The following is a 25,675-nucleotide window of genomic DNA, read 5'->3' as shown; positions in this document are numbered from 1 at the left end:
TTGCCCTTGCACAGCGTGGCAGTTTGCTGCTTCAAGAATAGTAAGAAACATCCCCCTTTGTCAGCTTTTAACTGACCCCTAGGTCTGGATTTAGGGGGCTCAAGTGCATTGCTCAATTCACTGTGATAATTTCTCTTTGGATGAACTCAAAGTTAACCTTAATTATATCTGTAAAATCCTCTTTGCTACCTAAGGTAATATAATTATATTTCCATCATGTTCACAGATGTCACCCACCCAGAGTCAAGCACAGAGCATTATTACAAGGAGTGAAGTCCAGGTGAGAATCTTGAGGACAATTTTAGAAGTCTTGCATATCATACATAGTGTGAAACTAAGATCTTTTGCAAAGACGGTATGCTTAGTATTTTTCTCTAGTTTTAAACAACTGATGTATTAAGTGTAAAATGTTAAATATTCTCAATTCCTAGTTAAATTTTAAGCAGCTCTTTAAGAGAAGAAAATATATCCATAAGCTGTTAGGGATTTGTGTGTGTGAGAGAGAAGAAAATGGATGACATTATACGGATGAATTTGTTCTCTCTGGTTGATTTAAAACAATCAAGCTTTGGGCTGAAAATTAAGAGTAGAACAGCTTGCTTTAGCAAGTGAACAAAAGTATTTTACTTGATTTTATTTTAATTTTAAAGATTTAGTTATTTTTATTGGAAAGGCAGATTTACAGAGAGACAGAGATGAAAGATCTTCTGTCTGATGACTCACTCCCCAAGTAGTTGAAGTGGCCAGAGCTGAGCTGATCTGAAGCCAGGAGCCAGGAGCTTCTTCTGGGTCGCTCATGTGGGTGGAGGGTCCCAAGGCTTTCCCAGGCCACAAGCAGGGAGCTAGGTGGGAAGTGAAGCAGGCAGGACTTGAACTGGCATCCATATGAGATCCTGGTGCATGCAAGGTGAGGATTTAAGCCACTAGGCTACCGTACCAGGCGCAGCATTTTACTTTAATATCCCAATTCAGAAATGGACAGATTACCCAGACAGAAAATTGAAGAAACAGCAGTTGAAGTGTTTCCCAGATCAGTTGTACTTTGCACGTTTATAGACTATCCATCCAACCAACAGCTGCAGAATACATGTCTCATAACAATACTGAAAGCATCTTCCAGGATAAATCATACAGCAGGTCATAAAGCAAGTATCAGCAAATTTAAAAACAAGTTATTAAATATCTTTTCTGGTCATAGCACAACAAAAGTAGAAATAACAGGAAGAAGATTTTAAAAACATTAACATAGAAAAATTAACTTACTCCCAGACACCCAGTAGTTAGGAAAGAAATTAAGGTGGAAATAAAGGAAAGAGAAAAACATAACAAAACTAATTGCAGCAAAAACAATATTCCTCACAGTTGGCACACCTGCATCAAAAAAACAAATAGTTCGTATAACTTATCATTAAAAAAGCAGGAAAGAGCAAATCAAGCCCCAAACTAGTGAAGGAAAAAAAATTTTTTAAATCCACACAGAGGGCCCTGCGCGGTGGCCTAGTAGCTAAAGTCCTCGCCTTGAAGGCACCACGATCCCATATGGGTGCCGGTTCTAATCCTGGCGGCTCCACTTCCCATCCAGCTCCCTGCTTGTGGCCTGGGAAAGCAGTTGAGGATGGCCCAAAGCTTTGGGACCCTGCACCCGCGTGGGAGACCTAGAGGAAGTTCCTGGTTCTCGGCTTCGGATGGGTGCAGCACCAGCCATTGCAGCCACTTGGGGAGTGAATCATCGGACGGAAGATCTTCCTCTCTGTCTCTCCTCTCTATATATCTGACTTCGTAATAAAAATAAATAAATATTTTTTTTAAAATCCACACAGAAGTGGATGAAATAGAGACTGAAAATAGTAGGAAAGATTAGTGAAACAGCTGATTATTTGGAAAGATAAATAATATTGACAAGCTTTAGTTATACTAGGAAAAAAAGCAAGTAACAGCACAGTTGGGAAGGGAGACAGTTGAACTGACACTACAGAAATTCGAAGAACTAGTAGGATTAGGAATAATTATATGGTGACAAATCTGATCATCTAAAAGAAGTGGGCATATTACTGGACACATCCGCCTTACCAAGATTAAATCACAAAGAAATACTGTGCCTAAACAATCTAATTGAGCACAGTGGGATTGAAACAGTAATTGAAACTTCAAAGTAAAGTTCCAGACCAGGTAACTCCACTACTGAATTCTAGCAAACATTTAAAGGAGAATTAAAACAAGTTCTCCCCCCCAAAAAAAACAGAAAATGAGGGAATTCTTGTAAATTTATCTCATAAAATCATCACTATGTTGATACCAAAGCTAAGTTAGTACTCAAAAATGAAAGGTACAGACCAGTGTCCTTGACTGATACAGATAAATTCTCAACAATATATTGGAAATATTAGAATATTAGATTGTCCACCATGATCAACTGGAATATATTTCTGGCTTGGAAATATGGTTGGACATATGTAGATCAATAAGTGTGATTGATATGCCACATCAATGAAATTAAATAAAAATATGAACATATCAAATGCCTTTTAAAAAATCTTCCAACACTTTATTACACCGAATGTAGATAGAAATTTAAAAAGGATCCCCCCTCTCATGAACATAAATTAAGGTTTTCAGCCATGATATAAGCTACATCAAAAAGAAAAGAAGTCCTAAGAATATATTAACATTTTCTCACTTGTTTGTCATACTGACAGTAAAAATAGAGACCTGGGCGAAATGTATAGTCTCTCAAGCAGCAATATATAATGTTATTTGTCCTCTGTGAGCCTAAGTTATTATGATTTTTTGAAAAATAGCTTTGAAGGGAAGATACTCCAATGTAACAAAGGCCCTGTTTAACAAGGCACAGCAGCATGAAGGAAAATGGGGGAAAACGAAATGCTTTCTAAATTCAGGAACAATCGTGCCCACTTTCAGCACTTTGGAGATGAATAAATGGAGAACACGAGGTCATGAAGAACTGAATTTTTGTTATTGTAGTAGGGCGGCCATCATCATGCTGTATGACGCGTTGACACAAAGAAAATAAGGATTTTTATGCTTTTATAAAGGCATAGGGCTTATTTGGGAAAAACGCAAGTGTGCAGGGTAGAGATGAGCTAAGTGCAAGGTAATGATTAACTAAGCTTACACAGTGTCAGGCTGACCCACAAGAGTTCTAAGCACTGCCCAATAATGAGCCTTACTAAAGGGTGTATAGGATTAGAGAACATTCCAAGGGACAGTAAAAATGTTCTGCTCTGGCGTCAGGTCTTCCCAAGCTCCAGCCCCATGCAAGGCTCTTGCATGTGCACAGGGGGTCTTCTGCTTTATCTCTCTGGAATGTCTGCCAGGCATCCTCATCCAGCACCCTTATTTAATATAGTGCTAGAAATCCTAGCCAGAACTACTTCCCAACAAAAACATAAAGAGTGTATCAGTATTAGGAAAGGGAAATCAATTGCCACTGTGGTTAACGGGATCTTATTTACCTAAAAGACTTTCCCCCTCCCTCAAAATGAGAACTGATTAACACAACAAAGTTGTAAGATAAGTCAATGAGTATTATTCTACACGAAAGTAATTTGCTTAGAAGTTAAGAAAGCAATCTCATTTCCAATATCTAACCATAAAACCTCATGTGAATAAATGTAACCAGAGGTGAAAGCTATCTGATGGAACTATAAAAACTTGATGAAAGAAATTGAATTGGGTTCAAGTGGAAAGACTTCCCGTGTTACAAATTGGAAGAATCAATATTATTTAAGTAATGTTCATATTCACTAGTCTCTCAAAATACCAGTGGCATTTTGCGGAACTAGAAAAGACAGCAGAAAAATTTGTACGGATGCCCACGCACACACAACAAAACAAAAGAACTGATAGCCAAGATATTCTTGGTCAAGGACAACAAAGTAGAAGTCATTATACTATCCGAGTTTTACAAAGCTACACTAAAACAGCATGGGTAGGGCAGCAGCATGTTATTGCAGACTGGGCCTCTGCCTGCAGCTATGGCAGCCAACTGGTTCTTGTCCCAGCTGCTCTACTTCCCCGAGCCTGGGAAAACAGTAGAGGATGGCCCAAGTCCTAAGGCCCCTGAACCCATGTAGGAGACCTAAAACACATTCCTGCCTCCTGGCTTCTCAACTCTAGTTATTGCCATTAGGGGAGTAAACCAGTGGATAGAAGATCTCTCTCTCTCAGTGTGTATCTCCTCTTTGAATAAAATATTTTAAAAATGTAGTTTGGTGGAAAAGAAATCCATAGGCCAATGGAACCGCAGAAGTATATCCACTGCAACCAACAGAATATTTTCTTGACAAATATGCCAAGAAAACAGAGAAAGGAGAATTGTTATTACTCTATTATTACTACTACTATTAATATTTGAGAGATATGTAGACAGCATGCCCTGCCTTCTTAATTCACTTCGCAAATGCCTACAATGGCTGGGTCCAAACCTCAAGGGAATAAAAGAAAAAAATAGATATAAGATTTCATCAAACTGAAAAGCCTCTGCACAATAAAGGAATCAATCAACATAGTGAAAAAAACAACCCACAGAATGGGAGACAGTGTTTACGAATTACATATCTGACAAGGGGTTAATCAGTATATAAAGAACTCCATAGCAAAAAGGAAAAAAAATTAAAAATCGGTAGCAGATGGGGGCTGGCATTGTATAGTGTATAAATCCTCTGCCTGCAACACTGACATCCTATGTGGATACTGATGCAAGTTTCAGCCTCTGCTTCCAGTCCAGCTCACTGCTAATGGCCTGAATAAAGCAGCAAAAAATAGACCAAGTGTCTGGATCCTTGACACCCACTTAGGCAACCTGGATGGAGCTCCTGGCTCCTGGCTTGAGCCTGGCACAGCTCTGACCATGGCAGCTGTCTAGAAAGTGAACCCATAGATGAAAATCTCTCTCTCTCTCTCTTTCAAAACAAATTATTTTATAAAAATAAATGAAATGGGTAGTAGATCAAAAGAAAACTTCTCAAAGGAAGACTGGATGAGAAAAATGTTCAATATCTTTAGTCATGGAAGTGAACACCAAAAGCACAATGAGCTGTGATGCTCAGAAACAAGAACCAAAAATAATGAACTCTTGCACATTATTGATGGAGGTCTAGCCACTGCATTTCTCAAACAACTGAAAACAGAAGTTCCATATGATCCAGCCATTAGCTACTGGGTATACATCCAAGGAAAATGAAACCACTCTGTTGGAGAGCTCAACTTCTGTGCTCATGATTGTTGCAGCACTATTAGTAATCGCCAAGGAATGGAAACAGTAGCCTAAGTGTCCACCCACTAGTGAATGGATCAAGCCCTCATCTGCTGGTAACCACTGCTCTACTCTGTTTCTGTGAATTTGGCTTTTGTTTTAGATAACAATAATAGGTGAAAGGTATTATTTGTGTCTGTCCTATTTCACTTAGCACAGTGCCTGCCAGGTTTATTCATGTTACAGATGTCAAGATTTTCTTTTTTTTAAGATTTTTTTTTAATTGGAAAGTCAGATATACAGAGAGGAAGAGAGACAGAGAGGAAGATCATCTGTCCATTGAATCACACCCCAAGCAGCCACAATGGCCAGAACTACACCAATCTGAAGCCAGGAGCCCAGAGCCTCCCCCAGGTCTTCCATGCGGGTGCAGGGTCCCAAGGTCTTGGGCCATCCTCAACCGCCTTCCCAGACCATAGGCAGAGAGCTGGATGGGAAGTAGGGCTGTCAGGACATGAACTGGCACCCACGTGGGATCCTGGCACATGCAAGACGAGGACTTTAGCCGCTAGGCTACTGTGCCAGGCCCTTCTTCTTCTTCCTTTTTTATTTTTGTTTGTTTTGGTAAGGCAGTACAACATTCCATTGTTTGTGTATACATACACATATATGAAGATTCCATTGTCTCTGTCCACTTAGCCATTGATAGATACTGAGGTTGATTACAAATTTTGGCTAGTATGAATAATACTGTAGTGAACATGGCATTGCAGATATACCTTTAAGATACCTATTTCATTTCCTTTGCATATTTATATCCAGATATGGGATTGTTGGATCATATTCTTAGTGTCTATGGAACATATTAATTTCCTTTGATAGAAAGCCAAGCCATGCATAAACACAGAGATATTCATATAGTTTTGTTTCTCTGATAGTCTTCCTGGAGTACAGATTTGTCATTCCACTGTCTCCTACTAGTACTGTTAGAAACATTCAATAAGAAAGTGAGTTGAGAGTCTTGAGCTAATGGGAGAACTTACATCTTACGACTTAGAAGCCTTCGGTTATGATTGATTGGTGGGGAAAGTGGGAATGAAGCTGGTAGAGATTCCTGTGAAGAAGTCTAATACTGAAATTTGTAAAATCATTGTGAAAACCTCTCCGTGTTAGCATTGACCTTGGGACTCACGTGACTCCCCTGGTGTGTGGAATATCATCAACACAATTAAAACTCTTGAGATGCCACCAGACCACGAGCGATCTTAATTTTTGTTATCCCCAAGACCTTAGTTACAAAGACAAGAATGCACAGTGTGTTTCCTGAATCTCCGTTTTTTTCTACCTTCTTTTTATTCCCATAATTTACAGTTTTAAATTAGCTTTTAAAAGGTTTATTGTTCCAGTGGGTCTAGAAAATATAGCAAGGCCTTTAGGTACCACATACAGCTACCTGAAATCTGTGCTGTAACTCAACTTTATAGAAAAGGAAACAAATCATAAGAAAACTGAAAGATTTAATAATGTCTTTTAATACAAACCTTCAAAGCAAATTTTAAGGATATGTACAGACTACCTTTTCACCTATATTTTGTCCTTTTGAGCAGACATTCACTGAGTATCTTTTTTTTTAAAGATTTATTCATTTTATTACAGCCAGATACACACAGAGGAGGAGAGACAGAGAGGAAGATCTTCCGTCCGGTGATTCACTCCCCAAGTGAGCCGCAACGGGCCAATGCATGCCGATCCGAAGCCAGGAACCAGGAGCCTCTTCCAGGTCTCCCACGCGGGTGCAGTGTCCCAAAGCTTTGGGCCATCCTCGACTGCTTTCCCAGGCCACAAGCAGGGAGCTGGATGGGAAGTGGAGCTGCCGGGATTAGAACCGGCGCCCATATAGGATCCCGGGGCTTTCAAGGCCACTAAGCCACTGCGCCGAGCCCCACTGAATATCTTTTGTACAGAATCCATTCCAGACACATCTACGTTTAGCTTCCCATTTCATTGTCAAATAATAATAATAATAATAATAACCAAGCTTGAAGGGAAAGGATTTTAATATCCCCACATTACAAGAAAGGAAGTATGCCTAGAGAAATTAAATAATTTGCCTGTAGTAGAATTCGCAGTTTAAGAAATAGTCTTCCTTCACTGAAAACTAAAATATGTGATGATGATCATGTATTTCTTACTGTCAAATCATTTCCTGAGCATATTAGTTACTCCTCTTGCCTTGAAAATGAATTGTTCTCATAACCCACCCACAGCCTGGTTTAATAGGGTTTCTATACTTTCCTTCACAGATTTCTTCTACCTGTGACTTGTTATTATCTGGGTAGATGACTCACCAAGTCAGACACACTTGTTCCCCCAGTTCTGTATATAAGTCAATGAGTCAGTTTGAGTCAATGGCAGTATATTTAGCCTCTTCGAGTATCGTTGTTCATACGTTGTGGCTAATAATATCTATCTTAAAAACTTTAAATGAGGATTAAATGAGATAATGCGCCACATTTTAGTTCTCCAGGAAATGACAGGTGATTTTGTTTTTTCATTGCTGTCCAATCTTGAATTTTCTACCCTGTGTAGACTCCTGGAGGAACAGTGCCTCGTGACAGGCTTGGGAAAAGGAGTAAATTTGATTCTGAAGTCCCACCTCTTCAAGCTGTTTCTCCAAGTAGACTGTTTTCTCCTTGCTGGCAATGACTGTGTCTCTTTCCATATGGTTTTTGTCTTTTCTCAAGTAGTAATATATATTTTACATAGTGTTTTAAATTTTTTTCAAGTGAATCATAATGATTCAATATACTCCAAAATATGGAGTTAACAACATGGAATTTTACACACAAAAAAGGAAATTTAATTGTGATCCAAATACTGAGTAGATTAGTACAATTTTTTAGCCTTCAGAAATAATTGAAGTAATGTTTTCTTTTTTTAGTTAATACTAATTAGTTCCAAAGGATTATTTCTTATTTTTGTCAGTGTGTATGATATTTTTATAATCCCTAAGCAGCCTTTACAGTAGTACAAAGAACTACATCCAAAATGCCAATAGCAAAAAAGTTTTTTGAAAGATTTATTTATTTTTATTGGAAAGTCAGATGTACAGAGAGGAGGAGAGACAGAGAGGAAGATCTTCCATCCGATGATTCACTCCCCATGTGACTGCAATGGCCGGTGCTGCGCCAATCCGAAGCCAGGTGCCAGGAATCTCCTCCAGGTCTCCCATGCGGGTGCAGGGTCCCAATGCATTGGGCCATGCTCAACTGCTTTCCCAGGTCACAAGCAAGGAGCTGGATGGGAAGTGGAGCTGCCGGGATTAGAACTGGCACCCATATGGGATCCCGGCGCATTCAGGGCGAGGATTTTAGTTGCTAGGCCACGGCGCCGGGCCCATAGCAAAATTTTGAATGGAAGATTCATCTTATACCCAGAGCCCAAACCACCCACCCCCCCCACACACAAATTGGTAAATCTATACCAAAACCAAAAACTTCTACAAGACAGTTTTGAGAGAGAGAATCAAGAAAAACCTAACCATACCTGGAAAAGAGCTTGCATCCAGATATGTAAAAATATCTGAAAATTCAACAAGAAAACACATTTTAAAAATGAGAAAATTACCCAGACACTTCAGCAGAGAAATTATGTAGATGCCAGATAAGCACATGAAGAAATACTCAACATGGTCATAGGAAAAAGGCAAATTAAAACTACCATGCCAGGCCCGGTGCGGTAACCTAATGGCTAAAGTCCTCATCTTGCATGCGCTGGGATATCATAGGGGCACCGGTTCTAATCCCAGCAGCTCCATTTCCCATCCAGCACCCTGCCTGTGACCTGGGAAAGCAATCAAGGACAGCCCAAGGCCTTGGGCCCCTGCACCCATGTGGGAGGCCCGGAAGAAACTCCCAGCTCCTGGCTTTGGATTGGCCCAGCTCTGGCCATTGCAGTCACTTGGGGAATGAATCAGTGAACGAAAGATCTTCCTCTCTGTCTCTCCTCCTCTCTGTATACCTGACTTTGTAATAAAAATAAATAAATCTTAAAAAAAAAAACCTACCATGCCTACAATACACATTTTCAAAAACTGGAAATACTAGATGTGAAACAAAATGAATTCTTTTACATTACCAAAGAGACTGTGTGAAGTCATCGTTACAAAAATGGAGCTGAAGGACCATGGTAAAAAAAAGTAGAACGTTAGCCTGTTGCAAGAGCTATCTATAGAACTGATCCAATAAAATAACCTGCCCTCTCTGTAACACTGCTTTTGCCTAGCAACTGATAACGGTATGTACTTCTAATGATGACTGACTTAATAGCTCCCTCAAGTATGGAAGGTACCAATGAACTTTGCTTCAAAATAATGCAAGTTGACTACCCTGTTGTAATAACATTCCAAACTCCTTTTGTTCTTCATACATACCAGGGATCAACCCAGCCTGTGCATATGTATCCCAGATTGCAACCCTATTCCTTATTACTGAATGAAAGTCATGATTGACGATTTGTCTCTAATTGTTATTATATGGCTTAGGTCTATATGCATCCATGAAAGCCAACAACTCAGAAATAGACCCACACAGTATGGCCAGTTGAGGTTCAGTGATGTTTCCAAACCCTTCAATGGAAAAAGTAAAGTTTTCAACATATAGTGCTGGGGTAACTGAAAGTACCTGCGGGAGAAAACTAAACCTCGGCTTTTCCTAACATATTAGGCAAAAATTCATTTGAGATGAGTTGTAGATCTAAATGTAAAACAGCCTGACAGCCATACAAAAATATAAGGGAATACTTTGTGAGACAGTGGTAAGCAAAGGTGCTTAAACTAGAGAAAGCAACAGTGGTTCTTAAAAACTGAAAAATTATACTTCATCAAAATAGAATTCATGGAGTGGACATTGTCACGCAGAAGGTGAAGCGGCTGCTTTAGACACCTGCACTCCACATTGGAGTTCCTGGTTTTAATTCTAACTACTCTGCTCCTCTCCAGCTTCCTGCTAATGCACCCATGAGGTAACAGGAAGATGGCCCAAGTATTTGGGCCCAAGTATTTGGGCCTCTGCTACCCATGTAGGATACATGGCTGGGGTTTCTGCCTCCTGGCTTCAACCTGGTCTATTATGGTTGGTTAGAGAGTGAATTCGTAGTTGTATGATAACTCTCTCTCTCTCTCTTTCTCTCTCTCTCTCTCTCTCTCTGCCTTTCAAATTAATCTTTTTTTAAAGATTTATTTATTTTTATTGGAAAGGCAGACTTACAGAGGGAAGGAGAGAGAAAAATCTTCCACCCGCTGGTTCACTTCCCAAGTGACCACAATGGCCAGAGCTGAGCCAATCTGAAGCCAGAAGCCAGAAGCTGCTTCTGGGTCCCCTACATGGGCACAGGGTCTCAAGGCTTTGGACCATCCTCTACTGCCATCCCAGGGCACAAGCAAGGAGCTTGGTAGAAAGTAGATCAGCCCAGGCACAAACTGGCACCCATATGGGATCCTGGCGTGTGCAAGGTAAGGATTTAGTCACTGAACCATTGCTCTGGACCCTCAAATAAATCTTAAAAACAAAAATTTCTGCCTATCAAAGGCATTATTAATAAGCTAGCAGAATATTTAAAGAACTTACATAGTTCAATAATCAAACATCAAAGAACCCAATATTTAAAATTAGAAGTCATCAGAAACTTAGAATGTCCTCACCAGCTCTTAGAAACTTATTCAACGGTAAGGATGGAATCATCTCTGCTACTTAAATGTCTCATGAATTTTTCCAAAGCTAGATTTACAGGAAGCTATTCTGAACGTGGTAGGGAAGTATTTGCTGTTCTATTTTGTTTAAAATAAATGCATAATATTTTATGTACCAGAAGCACTCTCAGAATACTCATTTGGCAGGGGTGGGGGTGGGAGACCATCTGGACACTTAATTTTTGTTGACATGTCTATATGGGATAAAACCCTACTGATCATATTTTCGAGCTCATAACTGATGAATAGTACTGAAAAAGAATCATTGGCCAAATTATGCAAAGAAATAATAATGCAAAGTATCCCCATTTTTCTCTTTTCTTGAAACTACTCATTTTATCATATTTTTACATGTGTGCTTAGAACAAGTACATAAAGGGTTAGGATTTATCTTTATTGAGATTTCATTGGATTACTTAGATAATTTTATTACTGAATTAAAATATGTGGTTCATGACAATGTTATATGACTCATGGGAAGGGCCTTAACTAATTTAACATCTGACATGGACCCTTTTCTCATCCCTTTTGTATGAAAAAGGCATGTAATAATTCATAATATTTGTAGACATATCCACGTCGTCTGGTAAGATGGATAACAGAAGAAATCCAGCCTGTCTCAACATGAAATGTGGAATTTGGAATTGGCATCCAGATCTGTCTATTGTTGTGGTGAGTCATGTCCTTTATAATTGGCCTGGCACCTGAATGGACAACCTCTGTAATCTCTACCTGTGGTTTTTGTAGCAAATTACTCAACCTGGTGACTGGGAGCAAAACAAAAAAGTCTGTGTGCTTGTAGTTTTGAGGCTAAAGGTCTATGTCAGCTGAGGGATGAGCGGGGCCAGGATCCTAAGGAAGAAGACTCTAAGGAAGAATTTGTTCTTTCTGTTGACTGCTGGCATTCAGCTTGTGACCATGTCATGCCAGTGTCAAGGCAGTGTCCTCGAATCTTTAGTTATACTCACATGGTCTTCTCCACCAGCCGGCAGAATCCTTCCCTGCTTCTATTCTGGAAGGACAGCTGGCTACATTGACTATCTGGCCACACCCACATAATTTGTGATAATCTCCTCAATCAAGAACCTGAACATAATCACATCTATTATTTTTTTTCTTTCCCAAATCTTTCATTTCTATGATGTCTTACAGAAGGGCATACAGCCTGTCTTTCCCTTGTTGTCTCCAGACTGCTTTGGGCAATGCAAATCCTCCAAGGCCCAGAGCCTTGGAGAGAATATAAAATGTAAATCTGTACTCCCGGTTTCACCACAACCCAAATCATCTCAGGAAACTTTTGTCGTACCCAAATAATCCAATACAGTGGATAGCCACACACTGATTAAGATGTGAAAGTCGTTTCTTGCCAATGGTGGAGAGGGGGTTCATGCTGGAGGACCTCTGGACCAACAACTACAGAACAGCAGGCTTATAGAGGAGTTCAGGGGGACTGAGCTAGTATATTGAGCTAATGCAGAACTATCTTAGAGTTGGAAAGTGACTAATCACTAACCTTGCAAGCCTTTCTTGCTGTACTCTTTATTGTTGAGTCAAGTGAAACTCATTTTTCTCCTAGTCATGCTTGAACAGTCTAGCCAGGGGTTCGAGCATTCTGGCCAACCAAGATGAGGTTTTCTCAACTGGGTTACAGTCTAATAGATGGGGTGGGGGCACTCACAGAAGATGGAGCCCAGTTCAACATGGAGTTCCTCATGTTTAGCCTGATATTTCACTTTCATAAAATTCTTCTTCATACAATTCCTGTCCCTTTTGAGGTCTGAAACCTACACAAATCACAAATCTAAGGAATTCCTAAGGAAACACATTGAGATCTATACTACATAAGAAGCTGGGAAACCAGCTTGTAACCTTTTAACCTGACACCCAGTTACAAATAAGAAAATACAGTCAATGTGTTGAGTTGCAGAGATCCAAACACTTAGGCCATCTTCCGATTTCCCAAACATTAGGGTTTGGCAATATAGCTGCTGGAATACAACCAGTGCCCATGGGGGATGCCAGTGTCATAGGCAGCAGCCTTACCTGCTTTGCCACAGCACAGAACCGTCACTGCTGTCAAAAAAGCAGTTTTCACCATGAACATAAAACTGCCTGATCTACTTTGAAATCACGTGGGCACTTTTCCCCTTATTTTTAAAGTGCTTGTCGTCACTAAGGAAACATTACAGATAGGGTCCAGTGTGATAGCCTAGTGGCTAAGTCTTCATCTTGCATACACCGAGATCCCATATGGGCACCGGTTCTAAACCCAGCTGTTCTGCTTCCCATCCAACTCCCTGCTTGTGGCCTAGGGAAGCAGTAGAGGACAGCCGAAACCTTGGGACCCTGCACCCGCATGGGAGACTCAAAGGAAGAAGCTCCTGGCTCCTAGCTTCATCTCTGCTCATCTGCGGCTGTTGTGGCCACTTAGGGAATGAACCAGCAGAAAGAAGGTCTTTCTGTCTCTCCTTTTCTCTGTGTATCTGCCTTTCAAATAAAAAAAAAATTTTTCCTTAAAAATTGAAAAAAAAAAAAAAAAGGCCTGGCGGCGTAGCCTAGTGGCTAAAGTCCTCGCCTTGAACCGCCCCGGGATCCCATATGGGTGCCGGTTCTAATCCTGGCAGCTCCACTCCCCATCCAGCTCCCTGCTTGTGGCCTGGAATGCAGTCGAGGACAGCCCAAAGCCTTGGGACTCTGCACCCGTGTGGGAGACCTGGAGGAAGTTCCTGGCCCCTGGCTTCGGATCGGCGCAGTACCGGCCATTGCAGTCACTTGGGGAGTGAATCATCGGGCGAAAGATCTTTCTGTCTCTCCTCCTCTCTGTATATCTGACTTTGTAATAAAAATAAGTAAATCTTTAAAAAATTTTTTAAAAAAGGAAACGTTGCGAATAATGAGGGAAAGAGACTGAAATCCGTGTTCCCCTTCCCAATACAGCTACAAAGCAGCATCTGCTTCTCTTTTCTAACAGAGACAGGAAGAATTTGAGAAGGTTTTGCAGCGCAGCAGGGTTAGTTTGGAGTCAACAATATATTGAGTACTGATAGCCTGCCTGCCGAGTATTACAGCTTAGCAACACATCTCCTGTGGTGTGTCGGTTATTTCCCTCATAGCCACAGGGCTGCTGCTGCCACTGCCCAGCCTTACAAAAGAGGATTATGCTACATGTCCCTTGGCCAGAAAAGATCACAACTCAAAAGTGGACCTGTGGTTTCTTTTATATATTGCTCTCACATCTAATCAAGTAAAAACTTGTAAGTCAGGCACTTTCTGGAATAAAATTTGCAATGCAATCAACATTCTTTTTGTGATGGTCATTGTTCTTAAAAAACATTGTTTATGGGACAGGTTAAGTTACTGCCTGGATCATCTGCATCCCATATTGGCATGTTTGACTCAGGACCCAGGTTCTCCACGTCTAGTCCGGCTTCCTGCAAGTGCAGCCAGTGATGTCGGAGACGTGGATGGAGCTCGTGGTTTGGGCCTGGCCCAGCCCTGACTGTTGTGGGCATTTGGGAAATAACCAGAAGACAAAATATTTCCATCTCTCTGCTTTTCATATTTAATCAAAGTAAATAAATGATTTAAATAAAATCTGTCATAAATTTTTGCACTTATCAAAATAAATAAATGAAAAAATTCCTTATGGACACAAAAATTTTACAGTGATGGAATGTCATGCAATGGTTTGATAAAGGAATATGTTGTGTAATGTTAAATAATCAAGATGTATTTCTTGGATTTTTTGAAAATGTGCATGATCCTGTGATTCCTAACTGAAGAGTGCCAGCGAAGAGCTTTGCTCACATGCCTGTGGATGTAGAAGAACCTGTGATATTCTGACTTGTACAAATATTCTTGGCAGTGTAGAAGCCAAATGGTTTAATTTAGACCAGCTCCTAATGTTTTAGGGACCTAAAATATATAGTCTCTCTCTCTCTCTCTTTCTTCTCTTCCTCTCTATCTCTCCTCTCATATCAACCAAACAATGGCACAGTGCCCACTTACCGGTGTTGTGCTGATGCAGTCTGCAGAAAATGTCATAATCTGATTTTAAATATATTTAACATTAAGAGGCAACATTTTGTTAAATTTATTTTATATGTAATTCCTTTTATCCATTAAGGACACTTTAGTGTTAACGAATGTGACAATAATATGTATTTGTTACTCTTAATCCATTATTCCTTTAGGGAACTCCATGTATTTCTTAAAAGGGAAGTTCTTTTTTTAAAAAAACCTGTATTTGTTTATTTTATTGGAAAGTCAGATTTATAAAGAAGGCGAGTCAGGGAGAAAGATCTTTCATCTGCTGGTTCACTCCCCAAGTGGCCGCAACAGCCAAAGCTGAGCCCATCTGAAGCCAAGAGCCAGGAGCCTCTTCCGGGTCTCTGAGGCGGGTGCAGGGTCCCAAGGCTTTGGGCCATCCTCAACTGCTTTCCCAGGTCACAGGCAGGGAGCTGGAAGGGAAGTGGAGCAGCTGGGATACAAACTGGCACCCATATGGGATCCTGGCATATTCAAGGCAAAGACTTCAGCTACTAGGCTATAGTGCAGGGCCCAAATGGGAAGTTCTTAAAAGAAAGGACAAATGAGCTGTATTTTCATGCAAAACTAAAGTTTCATACAAAGCTAAAATTAGAAATTATTCATAGATAACTGGCTATGACAATGTATTGTAATTGATTCAGTCTTTCCCATTTTACAAAAATTGTGCTCAATGCTGGACCCTAAAATGTAAAAGTGAACATGGTATAAGGAGTTTTCAAAGCCTAATGCACTGCATGGTTCATAGTAGGCATTCTAAAAATGCACTGTGTGGGGCCTGATGTGATGGCTCAACTACTAATCCTCCACCTGCAAGTGCTAGCATCCCATATGCGCACAAGTTCACGTCCCAGTTGCTCCACTTCCAATCCAGCTCCCTGCTTATGGCTTGGGAAAGCATGAAGGAGCTTCATGCTCCTTCACATCCCAAAGCCTTTGGACCTTGCATCCATGGGGAGACCCAGAAGAAGCTCCTGACTCTTGGCTTTAAATTGCTCAGCTGTGCCATTGTAGCCATTTGGGGAAAGAACCAGCAGATGGAGGATTGTTCTTTGTCTCTGCTTCTCTCTGTAAATTTGCCTTTCTGATAAAAATAAATATTTAAAAAAAAATTCACTGAATGAACAAATGAATGTCACAGTGACATGCCCAAGGCCAAGGAAATGATTTTCATTTCCAACTCAGATCCCCAGACTTCTCAACAAAGAGCTTGTCCTGAATTTGATTCTGAATCACTGTATAAAAGTAACTTCACGATTCATCAAGACCAATTCCTGGCACCCACAATTTTCCACAGGTGGCATTTATTCAACAGGGAGATGCTGTAGGCAGAGTAATTGCTCTTTTTTCCATGAAGCACACCCCATCGTGTTGCTCTGTTCTCAAGCAGTATTATGAGAAACCATGGCACTATTGAAAACCCGTAAAACTTCATGAGATTCTCAGAAGAAATACACCGTGCAGGTCAAAAAGAGCACTTTTTTTTTTCTCTTGCAGTAGCATTTCCTGTTCAAAAATTGCCACTAATTTAAAAAACTGGTGTCTTCAAAAGAACATTCTATTAAGTGAGATCATCTTCGTCATCGTCCCAGCTGCAGTGTACACACCTCCTCTGAAAAGTAAAAAAAGGAGAAAGCCACTTGGCTGCGTGTAAATGGCTTGTGTGTTTTACAAAATCCACATGAACTGTTCAGTGGTTCAAGGTGAGACTACTGCGTTTATTAGAGGAATTAGTTCAATGCCACCCTTGAGGGAGCTTGAAGACGTGCTTCTCAAGGGCCTTTGTGCTGAAGCTGAGAAGGGCGTCATTATCTTTGAACTCTCTCTGCTCACGTCAGTGAATGCCCTGGTTATAAGTACCCATGGATCTGCTTGTGGATTAGAGGCAGGGCAGCTTACGAGGACTTACGAGGACCAGCCAAAGCCAACGCCCCTGGTAAACTTTGTTAGCATTTGCTAAGTGTTTCAGCTTCCATTTTATACCTTGGGGTGGAAGACGATCTGTACTCAGTGCTGGTATGTTATGTGTATGTGTGTATACGTGTATTTCAGTTTATGGTATCTGACGTGAGGTTTTTTTTTTTTAAGGACTATAGCTAATGTCTGCTTTTAGTGTTTGTTACTTTAAGAATTATGCTTTCTTTGGAGACCAAGTGTGCATTTATTTGGAAATGAAAAAGCCATGCTTTGATTTTTCTCGGTTGTATTCATTCTTACTTTGTACACCACTGTGTAATGTTGTCATCATTGTAGAATGACATTATGACCCTGGAGGGTCAGCGAGCACAGGATTACAATTGAGTGGATAATATTTGTATGATAACAACTGAATGGATACCTTTTATATAACTGATTGAATTTCATTTGTATGAGAACAGTTGAGTAGACAGCATGTAAATGAGAACACTTGGTAGAATATACAAAACAAAAGTGTAGAAACAGTTGATGGGTGTTTTGAGAAGCTTCCTCCCTTATCCCATATGACCCTCAGTGTATAAAGTCTGATGTCACTGACTTTTGACCATCAATCAGAGTCCACGCGTGTTATTACAGGCTCCGTGCATCAAGTCCATCGCTGCAGGACAGCGACAATCATCGTGGACTGTTTTACACTAGCCAACTGGATTTAGGTGTCTCACTTGGTACTGAGTCTGGCAAAGTAACAGCTGCAAATTTTTGATGGCGCAATAATGTTAGTTTCCCCTTGCCTGCTTTATGAATGTTACTCTTCCTTTCCTCTTTGACCATCTTGCTCAGTGACTACCAGCAATCTCCTTCGAGTCAGCTTCATTCCAGCATGTCCAACGTGCCCCTTGTGCTGCTGTGTGTCGTCCTGGGACTGGTTGGGCATGTACACGGAACTGTGCTGAGAAATGAAGACAAATGGAAACCACTCAGTAACCCCAGAAACCGTGACCTGGTAAGAACCTCCCCAGGATGCAGGGTGGATCTGGGACCTGCCAGGGGCAGATGCTTAGCACACTGCATTCCAGAGCACAGGGGAGGAAAGGCAGCTTAGGGCTCAAAAAGCTCCCCAAAGGGACCCGACCAGGGGTTTTCTAGCCCAGTGGCTGGCCTTCTCGTTTTTACCCAGATGTTTTAAATTTGTGCCTCTAAGAAGAAACATTTGTTTATGAGAAATCTTATATACACACAGTACATAACATTTGTAGACACATTGACTCTAGGTGTGTTGTAGTATATATGCAAAGTCAGGACTGTACCAGAAAAAGGCTTTTCATACAACTCAGATTGAATTGCCTTTTTTGCACAGTTTGATTGAACTTATGACACAACATTTTGTCATATAATCAGCCCCGGCAAAGTACGGTGGCAGAAATTGAAAGTCGTCTCTGTGCTGTTCTCAATTTACTGGGCATGTTTTCAGCCTATGCTTATCTAGAAAATATCAGTAAAAAGATGCCAGCTTTTTTGAACAGGTTGGTGATTTCATAGTATAAGTTTTTCTAAAAACAAAAATAGATGTGAAGTAAAACAATATAGGACTAAGACAATCAGTGCAATAAATGGCACTTTGCACAGCTTCTCTGTTTATTTCTGAAACCCTTATGTCTGAAAGACACGATTGCGGTGGTTTGGCTCTCACCGGTGGCAGACACAAAGCTGATCTCTGTGGAGTTCAGTTTCCTCTCTGACCTTGGTATTCGGAAATGCCTCACAAAGCATCCTCTGTGATGCTCTTATATCATTGTTATTTTTTTCTTCTATTTTCACCCAGATAGTGAATCACAAAGAAGGCAAGAGGGAAAAGAGAAGTACCTGAGGGTTATACATCTAGTTCCTCATTTTCATTCTCTGACCTGCTGGATTAACCTATACGTCAATTCAAGGGAGAAGACGGGTAGAAAAAATGTCTCTAATTTTGCAGTTTCACATATGACATTGAATGCGTTCTTTCTAGTTTTTCAGAAGCCTTCAGGCGTATTTCAAGGGCAGAGGTCTTGATCTTGGAAGGTTTCCAAACACTTTCTCCGTGAATGAGAATCCCAGACCCCTCTCTTTCCAGTCGGATCTTATTGCCTCTGCATTTGCTGACTATGAAGAGCAGAAAAACTCCTTTCCCAGTTAACTCAAAGGCTGAGTGTCTTCGGAGCGCAGGTAAGAGTAGCTCCCCTAAGTTGGGATCTGCCCAAATGTGCAGTTCCGCCATAAAGGAGACCTTTTAAACTGTGTATTTTAAAATTAATTGCATTTCCTCATAAAATTAAGTGCTCAGTTCTGAAGATATTCATCATTGGTAAGGTTTTGGATTTATTACAGTTATGTTGCAATCTGGTTTTAAAAAGAAGTGACAGTTATTATTATTTTAGATTTTTTTATTGAAAGTCAAATTTACAGAAAGAGAGACAAAGATCTTCCATCCAGTGGTTCACTCTCCAAGTGGCCACAATGACCAGAACTGAGCCGATCCAAAGCCAGTAGCCAGGAGTTTCTTCTGGGTCACCCGCGTGAGCACAGGGTCCCAAGGCTACAAGCAAGGAGCCGCAAGGGAAGTGGTGCAGCTGGGGTGCCAACCAGTGCCCATATGGGATCTCTGCACTTGCAAGGCGAGGACTTTAGCCACTAGGCAGCTGCACCAGGCCCATTTGTATTTTGTTTGTTTGTTTTGGATACAATTTAGTTGGCAGTGGGCTCTTCACCCCCCTCCCCCAAATTCCCTCCACTCCATTCTGTTCTCCCCTCTAGGTTCATAATGTGTGTCCATCGTGAATTTTCCCGAGTCCATCATGCTTCTACTGGAGTGTCTCCCAGCCATGTAGGAGACTGACATTTCATCCTGGGTTAATTCTTGTATCCTGAGGTCTTAATGTAGGTATAGTGAGGATTAGGTCTTCGGTGTTTATGGACAGTACCAATAACAGTGACAAAGGGACATTGGTCATCTCAGGTAATTGTAAACAATCAACCTCTTGCGGATGGTTGATTGATAAATTACATCACAAGTTCTTATTACATTAGGTATAGATAAGATTGAAGTAACACTGAGTAGCATAGAGTAAGATTCACATATGATATCTCTAGATTTGACATCATATTATATTAGAGCAAACATGTGATATCTGACCTTTTGGGATTGGCTCATTTCCCTTAGCATAATGGTCTCTAGTTTGGCCCATTTGGCCACACAGTGATGCATTTCATTTTTTTAATTGCTGAGTAGTATTCCATAGTGTAGATGAACCACAGTTTCTTTATCCAGTCCTCTGTTGATGGATATTTAGGTTGCTTCCAAGTTCTTGCAATTGTTGATTGTGCTGCTGTAAACACTGGGGTGCATGTGACTTTGTTGTGTAACAAGTCCTTTGGATATATTCCTAGAAGTGGTATTGCTGGGTCATACAGTAGGTGAATTTTTAATTGACTGGGCCCATTTTTAAACACAGTTTTCTGAGGAGAAAAGAAAATTCCCGATTTGTTATTTAATAGAATTATTAAATAAATGGAAAATAGTTTTACTTACATCCTTAATCATATCAAATTAGACGGCTAAGCTATATAGAACATCATATATAAATCAGTATTGGAATTAAGCAGTTGGAGTAAGTGGCAAATAAAAAAATCAAAGACTAATTCTTTGGGGAGGAAGTTTATGTGTATCTTTGGGTTTGAACTTCCTCAACTAGGGAAAAAACAGGATATGAGTAAAAATGGTTCTTTCCCCACAGGAAGGAAGTTGAAAGTGTATTTGTTTATAATTCAGTTTTCATTACTGTTGTAACTTTGACATTTCTATCAAACACTTACTTAAAAGGAGCAAGTACTGTGCATTTGAAACATACATTTTGATTACAGTCCATGAGTTTTGTATTCAGTTGAATAATAAAGGGAATAGAATTATAATTAAAATCTTTCCCCATTGTTCTGCAAGTACATGGATGAAATTGTGAGAAAGCAAATCATTGTGTTTGTAAAACAAATTTTTTCTTAAAAGATTTATTTATTTATGTATTTATTTATTTATTTAAGATTTATTATTATTGGAAAGCCGGATATACAGAGAGGAGGAGAGACAGAGAGGAAGATCTTCTATCTGATGTTTCACTCCCCAAGTGAGCGCAACGGGCCAGTGCTGAGCCGATCCGAAGCCGGAAACCTGGAACCTCTTCCAGGTCTCCCACACAGGGTGCAGGGTCCCAAAGCTTTGGGCTGTCCTCGACTGCTTTCCCAGGCTACAAGCAGGGAGCTGGGTGGGAAGTGGGGCTGCTGGGATTAGAACCGGTGCCCATATGGGATCCCGGGGCGTTCAAGGCAAGGACTTTTAGCCACTAGGCCATGGCACTGGGCCCAGATTTATTTATTTTTATTACAAAGTCAGATATACAGAGAGGAAGATCTTCCGTCTTATGATTCACTCCCCAAGTGACTGCAATGGCTGGTACTGCGCCGACCCGAAGCCAGGAGCCAGGAGCTCTTCCGGGTCTCCCACGTGGGTGCAGGGTCCCAAAGCTTTGGGCTGTCCTCAACTGCTTTCCCAGGCCACAAGCAGGGAGCTGGATGGGAAGTGGGGCTGCCGGGATTAGAACCTGTGACCATATGGGATCCCGGTGCTTTTAAGGCGAGGACTTTAGCCACTAGACCACGGCGCCAGGCCCGAAACACAGGTTTTTATTATCAGTTATTTTCAGTATGATGATTTTAGACAACACAGTGGTTGTTATTCCAAAAAGCAACAGCAATTTATCACATGGAATATGAGCTTGGCTACTACCCAAAAATGAGAAAATTTAATTGATATTGTTAATGTCTTTCTGGTCTAGCTTTTACCCTTGGGCTGTATGGTTTTTGGCACTAACATAGAGAGTAATTATTAGTACCAGAGAACCCTCTTTCATATGAAGCAGAAAAGCTGCTGGTAAGCCTTAATTTCTGTCTTTTTATATTTTACAGATTCTAAATTTTACCTCAGAAAAAAAACTAGAAAGCGTAATTTTTTTTCATATGAGCATGGAATGTGTAATATTTAAAGGGCAGGAAACTGACAAAATACCCAGTTGGTGATATTTTAATATAATATGAGCTGTACAGCTTTGTGAAATAGAGCCTTTTTTTTTCTTTCTAATGATTATTTTTATTTGAAAGGCAGGTCTACAAAAAAAAAGAGAAGAAAAAAAGAAAGAAAGAAAGAAAGAGAGGTCTACAAAGAGGAGTGGCAGAGAGAGAGAGAATCTTCTATCTGCTGGTTCACTCCCCAAATGGCCTCAGTTGCCTTCCTTAGGCCATTATTAGGGAGCTGGATCAGAAGTGGAGTGTTCAGGGCACAAATCGGCACCTATATGGGATGCCGGTACTGCAAGGCAGATTAGCCTGTTCAGCCCTACACTGGTCCCTCTTTTTTTCTTTCTTCTTCTATTTTTTTTTTTTCAGAGGCAGAGAGGGAGAGCAGGATCACCTCTACTGATTCACTCTCCACATGCCTGCAGTGGTTGGGGCTGGCTCAGGGCTGCAGCAAGGAGCCAGGGACAGGCCTGTGTGCAGGACTCCGTGATCTGAGCCATCACCCCTGCTTCCCAGGGTCAGCTTGCATAGATAGCTGGAGACAGGAGCTGCAGCCTGGAGCAGGAGCCCAGAGTCAAACCTGGCACTCCCATATGGGACATGGGTGTCTTAGCTGCTGCTTGCTGCCAAAGCTGAGCTTCGAGTTAATTTAAAACTCCATTTCCAACATCTTTGGTCAAAAAAAGAAAACACAGTTTTCATTAAAAATAGGTTGACTTGGATGCAGCGCAGAAACTTAGTGGCTGAAGTCCTCGCCTTGCATGCGCCCCGGATCCCATGTGGGTATCAGTTCATATCCTGGCTGCCCCACTTCCCGTCCAGCTCCCTGTTTGTGGCCTGGAAAAGCAGTGGAAGATGGCCCAAAGCCTTGAGACCCTGCATCGGCTGAAGGAGACTCAGAAGAGGCTCCTGGCTTCAGATTGGCTCAGTCCTGGTCATTGCGGCCACCTGGGGAGCAAACCAGCAGATGGAAGACCTTTCTCTCAGTCTCCTTTTCTGTGTAAATCTGTCTTTCCAATAGAAATAAATATTTTTAAGAAGGCAGTACTGACAATATCTAGGACATGAGATTGATAAATAAATCTTTAAAGGAAAAAGTTTTAAAAAAAGTTGAACTGGGAATCTTCATGTTGATTTCACAGTCTTCCTTTTTCATGTAACATTTTCTTGTTATTTCAGGTATCTGGCTATTTCAAAACCACAGATGAAGCTTAGAAAAGTCAACCATGGTCTTGACTACACTTTTGTTATTTTTCTCCTTCATTTTTATTTGTTTGTAATGATGTTGTTCCACATTTCCAAATTTATATATAAATAAGTGGACCTTCAAGATATGTGTACCTTATGTATATGTTTTTGGAGTGTTTCTGCTTCCGTAACTAAACATTAACAAAGAGCATTGAGTGCATTTGTAGGAATTTTTAAAATGTCACACAGTAAGAGAGGTGATAAACTTTCCAATTCGAGGTTGTCTTCAGGCTTGTCTGTTAAACTTGCCTTTTACATTTATCACCTTTTATCAATCATTATTTTTAGGTGAAAGGGACCTCATTCATTGCAATAGGAGTTTTGTTTTAAAATTTATCTTTTTTCCCTAAAAAACAAACTGTTTTCCCAGTTTCAGCAGATTGTTCGAAGATCCTACAGTCTTAATTTCATACCAAATAGGGCCCGGTGGCGTGGCCTAGCGGCTAAAGTCCTCGCCTTGGGCACGCCGGGATCCCATATGGGCGCTGGTTCTAATCCTGGCAGCTCCACTTCCCATCCAGCTCCCTGCTTGTGACCTAGGAAAGCAGTCGAGGACGGCCCAATGCTTTGGGACCCTGCACCCGCATGGGAGACCCAGAGGAGGTTCCAGGTTCCTGGCTTCGGATCGGCGCAGCACCGGCCGTTGCGGCTCACTTGGGGGGTGATTCATCGGACAGAAAATCTTCCTCTCTATCTCTCCTCTTCTCTATATATCTGACTGTTAATAAAATAAATAAATCTTTAAAAAAATTTCATACCAAATAGAGGTAAGTGACAAGCGTCTACAATCAAGTTGAAATGAAAAGCAAAGAAATATGAGGTTCTAGAAGTTGTCAGAGCCTCTGGACAAGGTCGGCCGCCAGTACTTACAGACATGCACACAGTGGGGCAGCAAGTACCCTTGCTAAACCCACCCCTCCATCTTTTGTATTAGGGTAGAGACAGGTGAAACTCCCATCTTTTCCAGCCAGCCCTCATTCCTTGCCCCAACTCATACTGAATTAATCTCACGCTCAGCTTTTTCAATTGGAATGACTACATTTCTTGTATGTTTCAGGATAGTTTGTGTGTGTATGTATGTTTCCTGCCAAATGTTTTACTAGCTGGCAAATGGAGGTCTCTTAGTACCATAAGCTTTACATTCCAAAATACTTTACCATGTCTTTGTTCATGGATGAGTGATAACAAGAATAAATTATTTCTGCAAGAACAGATTGAGTCTAGTTTAATGTGTTTTGTTGTAATAAGTTTTTGCTTGTTTTTTGTGTTTGTTTTCCCTGGGCTGTTGTGAGGACTTTGTGGGCAGAGATCATATCAAGATCATCTTTATTGTTACAGTTTTTAGCATAATGCCTAGCAGAGAGTCATTAAATACTTGTTGAAGTAAATGTATGTTTTTGTGCCTGTTCGTATGTTGTGCTGGATTTTGAAATCCCCAGAAAATCATCGAGTCTGAAGTTAGTGGTAACACATAAAGCTGGTTTATTTAGGTTAGCCTAGGGCTGGACGAGGGAGGGGCAGCTGCAACAGGTTCAGCAGGGCAGAAAACAGAAAAGGAAAGGGGCCGAGGCTGAACAGCACAAGGTTCTTATACATTTCAGGACAATTCCATATAATTATACAGTCATAATTGGTCAGTTTTAACTGTTAACCTTTTTTTTTTTTTAAAAAAGATTTATTTATTTTTATTGGAAAGCCAGACATACATAGAGGAGGAGAGACAGAGGAAAATCCATCTGATAATTCACTCCCCAGTGGCCGCAACGGCTGGAGCTGAGCCAATCTGGAGCCAGGAGCCAGGAGTTCTTCTGCGTCTCCCATGCAGGGTCCAGGGTCCCAAGGCCTCGGGCCATCCTCGACTGCCTTCCTAGGCCACAAGCAGGGAGCTGGATGGGAAGCGGGACCGCCGGGATTAGAACCAGCACCCATATGGTATCCAGGGCACATGCAAGGCAAGGACTTTAATCACTATGCTATCGCGCTGGGCCCAACTGTTAACTTTCAAAAACAGCAAGTTGGCAGGCTTCTATTGGTAGGTTTGAAGCAAGCAACTTTCAAAAGGTACATGGGCTATAGGGTGGTGAATCTTATCAAACACCAGGGACCTCCTCCATGGGAAGTAGTCTGCCTACGTGACCTGCCAGGTGTCCTGCCGGGTGTCACGTAAACTGTCAGGCCTGGAGTTCACACAGCCCCCAGCCAAGCAATTAAGGCAGAATCACAAAAGCAGAAAACATTTAGATTCTTCACGTACAATAATTGCAGTTTCTCTTAATGTCAATTTTTTTTTCAATCTAAAGCATGTAATTATTAATGAGCCAAGCCTCATAAAAGTGAGGCTATTTTAGAAACATGATAGAGTGGTAAGCCACATTTCAGGGGTTGGCACCATGGTGTTG

The 25,675-nt window shown here is 41.0% G+C and overlaps 1 protein-coding gene across 4 annotated transcripts; it reads left to right on the top strand.

Moving 5' to 3' along the window:
- The first annotated feature begins 100 nt into the window (after positions 1–100).
- C5H2orf66 (chromosome 5 C2orf66 homolog) lies at positions 101–23,627 on the top strand. 4 transcript variants are annotated; one of them, XM_058664782.1, is made up of 6 exons: positions 101–280; positions 9,759–9,856; positions 11,506–11,633; positions 17,769–17,931; positions 18,934–19,130; positions 23,208–23,627. In XM_058664782.1, exons 4-5 carry the CDS (start codon positions 17,809–17,811, stop codon positions 19,099–19,101), a joined length of 291 nt encoding a protein of 96 aa, XP_058520765.1. In that variant the 5' UTR covers positions 101–280; positions 9,759–9,856; positions 11,506–11,633; positions 17,769–17,808; the 3' UTR covers positions 19,102–19,130; positions 23,208–23,627. The 4 variants fall into 4 exon arrangements, with proteins under 4 accessions (XP_058520765.1, XP_058520764.1, XP_058520763.1 ...); XM_058664781.1 differs by having other exon boundaries at positions 11,506–11,636; XM_058664780.1 differs by having other exon boundaries at positions 102–280; positions 11,506–11,636; positions 17,793–17,931.
- Positions 23,628–25,675: the final 2,048 nt, after the last annotated feature.

Source organism: Ochotona princeps, chromosome 5 (assembly GCF_030435755.1).
Source record: "Ochotona princeps isolate mOchPri1 chromosome 5, mOchPri1.hap1, whole genome shotgun sequence".
Classification (NCBI taxonomy): domain Eukaryota; kingdom Metazoa; phylum Chordata; class Mammalia; order Lagomorpha; family Ochotonidae; genus Ochotona; species Ochotona princeps.
The sequence above is the reverse complement of the archived record's forward strand: the minus strand, read 5'-3'. Positions and strand labels throughout refer to the sequence as shown.